The 3,147-nt window shown below is 42.4% G+C and overlaps 1 protein-coding gene across 1 annotated transcript; it reads left to right on the top strand.

The window, feature by feature from the left end:
• Window positions 1-479: 479 nt before the first annotated feature.
• LOC119343531 (disease resistance protein RGA5-like) lies at window positions 480-2,874 on the top strand (the record flags this gene model as incomplete). Its single annotated transcript, XM_037614447.1, has 2 exons — window positions 480-2,417; window positions 2,760-2,874. Coding segments are annotated over 2 exons (2,026 nt in total), but the record flags the coding sequence as incomplete, so codon positions are not given.
• Between the last annotated feature and the right edge of the window lie 273 nt (window positions 2,875-3,147).

The raw sequence follows: 3,147 nt of genomic DNA, 5'->3' as shown, positions 1-3,147 counted from the left end.
ACGGTGAAACTTCAGTTCTCGGGGCTGATGTCTGAAGACGGGGACCGGACGTCGGCGGTCAATTAGATTAGGTATTAGTTATACTTCAGAGCCCGCCTAGGACTGCTTTGATATATTTGTAATGAAATATGTCATGTTTATATGAAATGAAATCCGGTTGTGTTTGTATGAATTCCAGATTTGTTTCAACAAATTTCGTCCGGTGGTTCGAGTTGTTGTGAAAATGTATACGGCTACTGTTGGATGGCTGCCTCCCGCATTCGTGTGCGCGGACTGGTCATCCTGTCCGCGGATAGATGCGGGAGAATTTTTTGGGTTGCTGTTGGAGATACCCTTATCTTATTGTTGTTTATTATAAAAACTCTTTTTCGGCACTCATCCGTTAATTTTGCATTTCTATTTGCATGAAAGTGTTACGAGTTTGCAAGGGTGGTACTGACCCGATATGTAAGTTTAAGTACTCAAACTTATGAGTGCAGCACCGAAATAACTGTGTGCAGCCAACTTTGTTTAATTACCAGGTACTTCATTATAATTGATGACTTATGGGATACATCAGTATGGGATGTTGCAGCCCACGCTTTCCCGAAGGGTAATCATGGCAGCCGGATAATAGCAACAACGGAAATTGAGGATGTAGCTCTTGCATGCTGTAGTTATCAGTCCAAGTACATGGTTAAGATGGAACCTCTTAGCGAGAGTCACTCGAAAGAGTTGTTCACAAGTGCAGTGTTTGGCTCTGGAGAACAACATTCTTGCCACGTAAATGAAGTGCCAGACGAGATTATAAGAAGATGTGCTGGTTTACCACAGGCAATTATCAGCATATCCAGTATCCTAGCAAGCTATGGGGAAGCCAATACAGTAGAGAACTGGGAGCAAATACAAAACTGTTTGCCAACAAATACAACTTCTGATGAGATACTGAAAGAAGTACTGATTTTTTGCTACAAAAGTCTTCCCAGTTGTGCTCAGACATGTCTGTTGTATCTTAGTATGTACCCGGAGAATTACTTAATCTTGAAGGAAGATATAATGAAGCAATGGGTGGCCGAAGGTTTCATCCGTGCGCCAACAGAGAAAGAGAAAATGGAAGTTGCTGGGAGCTATTTTGATATGCTTGTTAATATGGGCATGATCCAACATATAGACATAGACTATAGCGATGAGGTTTTGTACTATGCGGTGCATCACATGGTACATGATATTATTACATCTAAGTCCATAGAAGAGAATTTTGTCACTGTAATAGATTATTCTCAAAGGACGTTACGGTTTTCTAACAAGGTTAGTCGTCTGTCCCTCCAGTTCGGCGGTGCAACATATGCAACTACACCAGCACGTATTGGACAGTCGCAAGTACGATCTCTTGCTTATAATGGACTGGTGAGCTGCTTGCCTTCCATATCAGAGTTTAAGCTTCTTCGATTTCTGATCCTCCATATTTGGGCTGATCAACCAAGCACAGGCGTAAACCTCAGGCGTATCTCTGAATTGCTTCTGTTGAGATATTTGCAAGTCACATGCAATGACACCGTACAGCTGCCAGATCAGTTGCAGGGTTTAAAACTGTTGGAAACACTTGAAATAAATGCAAGAGTAGCAACTATTCCATCGGATATTGTTCATCTTCAGAGCTTGTTGCACCTCCGTCTCGGAGGTGGGACAGAACTCCCCGATGTGACTGGCATCCTAAAAAGTGTCACCCTGAATCCTCCTCCTAGTTCTTCGGGCAGGACAATTTCATTGGATGGCTCGGGCAGTCCTCCTGAGTCAGTGAAGACAATCGAGTTGCTGCCTCCCATTTGTAGAATCCCCAAGTGGATTGGAAGGCTTACCAAACTCTGCGTTCTGAAAATTGTTGTGAGAGAATTGCTAATGGATGACATCAGTAACCTTCAGGGATTGTCAGCCCTCACTGTTCTTGCGTTGTACGTCCAGCAACGAACTACAGAACAAATCAGCTTTGCAACGGGAGCACTCGCTGCTCTAGAGTATTTTGAGTTCGGGTGTGGTGTATTACACCTGTCTTTTGCGGAAGGAGCAATGCCCAATCTTCAGAGGATGAAGCTAGGTTTCAATGCCCACAGAGGAGATCAGTATGGTTGTTTGCTTTTCGGCATTGAGCACCTGTCAAACGTCCAGGAGATTGTTGGAGTAATTGGGTCAACTGCTGGTGCCGAGGAACATGACTTGCAGGCTGCAGAGTCTGCATTCAAGATCGCCATTGGTGAGCATCCTAGTAATGTCAGCTTAAAAGCATCATACGTTGTTGAGGAGTATGGCCCTCTAGAAAAACAGCATTCGGTCCGAGGGAAGGACCCGTCCACATCAAGTGAACTATCTGGAAGTCAAAAACAAGAGTCTGAGGAAGCTATAAAGCAAAAGGCCGATAACAACTCCCAGTCAATTAACTGGTACGGTTTCTAATCCCGACTCAGCCCATTACACGCCGGCAGCATTATTAGCACAACGGCAGACAAATTAATGATTAAAGTCATCGACAACCTGAACTAACCTCTTGCACTTCTTGAATCACATCTCTGCTGTGTGACACAATAATACCTACAAAGGGTTCATAAAAACTTCCACTTCTTTTTGTAAATTATTGTGTTTTCATAATGAACTTGTTTTGACTAGTAATCGAGGTCATGGAGAAGAACACTTAAAAAATGTCAGGAACCTTTAGTATTTATTTGAGCCGTAAACGTATAAAAAATGAATTTTCTTCAGCAAAAGTTTGACTTTGTTTCTTCCAGGAGAAGTCACAACAAGGAACATGAAAGCGTGGAGTCATGGAATGACACGCAGTCGTCAATGCAGAAGGTGTGGTCCCTAATGTCATAAGTTTAATTTCTTCCAAATAAATTTGCGACTTGTTTTATGTTTAATCATGAAATATTCTTTCCTTTTGAATCAGAATCATAAAAAGTAAGACCGTCTAAAACTTAACTCTTCAAATGTTGAGGAGTTAAAGGTTTTTGCACCTTGCCCTTCCCCATATTCTTAACGCCTCAAATGCTCAAATCAGCACAAATATTCATTTCAAACACAAATTGATCAATGGGGCGGGGAGGGGGGTTTTGGCTCCCGGGAGCATTTGCTCCGGGATGAACAGTACCACAAAAAAGTGGTAAAATAGTTTCA

The sequence above is a fragment of the Triticum dicoccoides genome, unplaced genomic scaffold (assembly GCF_002162155.2).
Source record: "Triticum dicoccoides isolate Atlit2015 ecotype Zavitan unplaced genomic scaffold, WEW_v2.0 scaffold131523, whole genome shotgun sequence".
Taxonomy (NCBI): domain Eukaryota; kingdom Viridiplantae; phylum Streptophyta; class Magnoliopsida; order Poales; family Poaceae; genus Triticum; species Triticum dicoccoides.
Note: the sequence above shows the minus strand (reverse complement) of the source record. Positions and strands in the feature narration are given on the sequence as shown.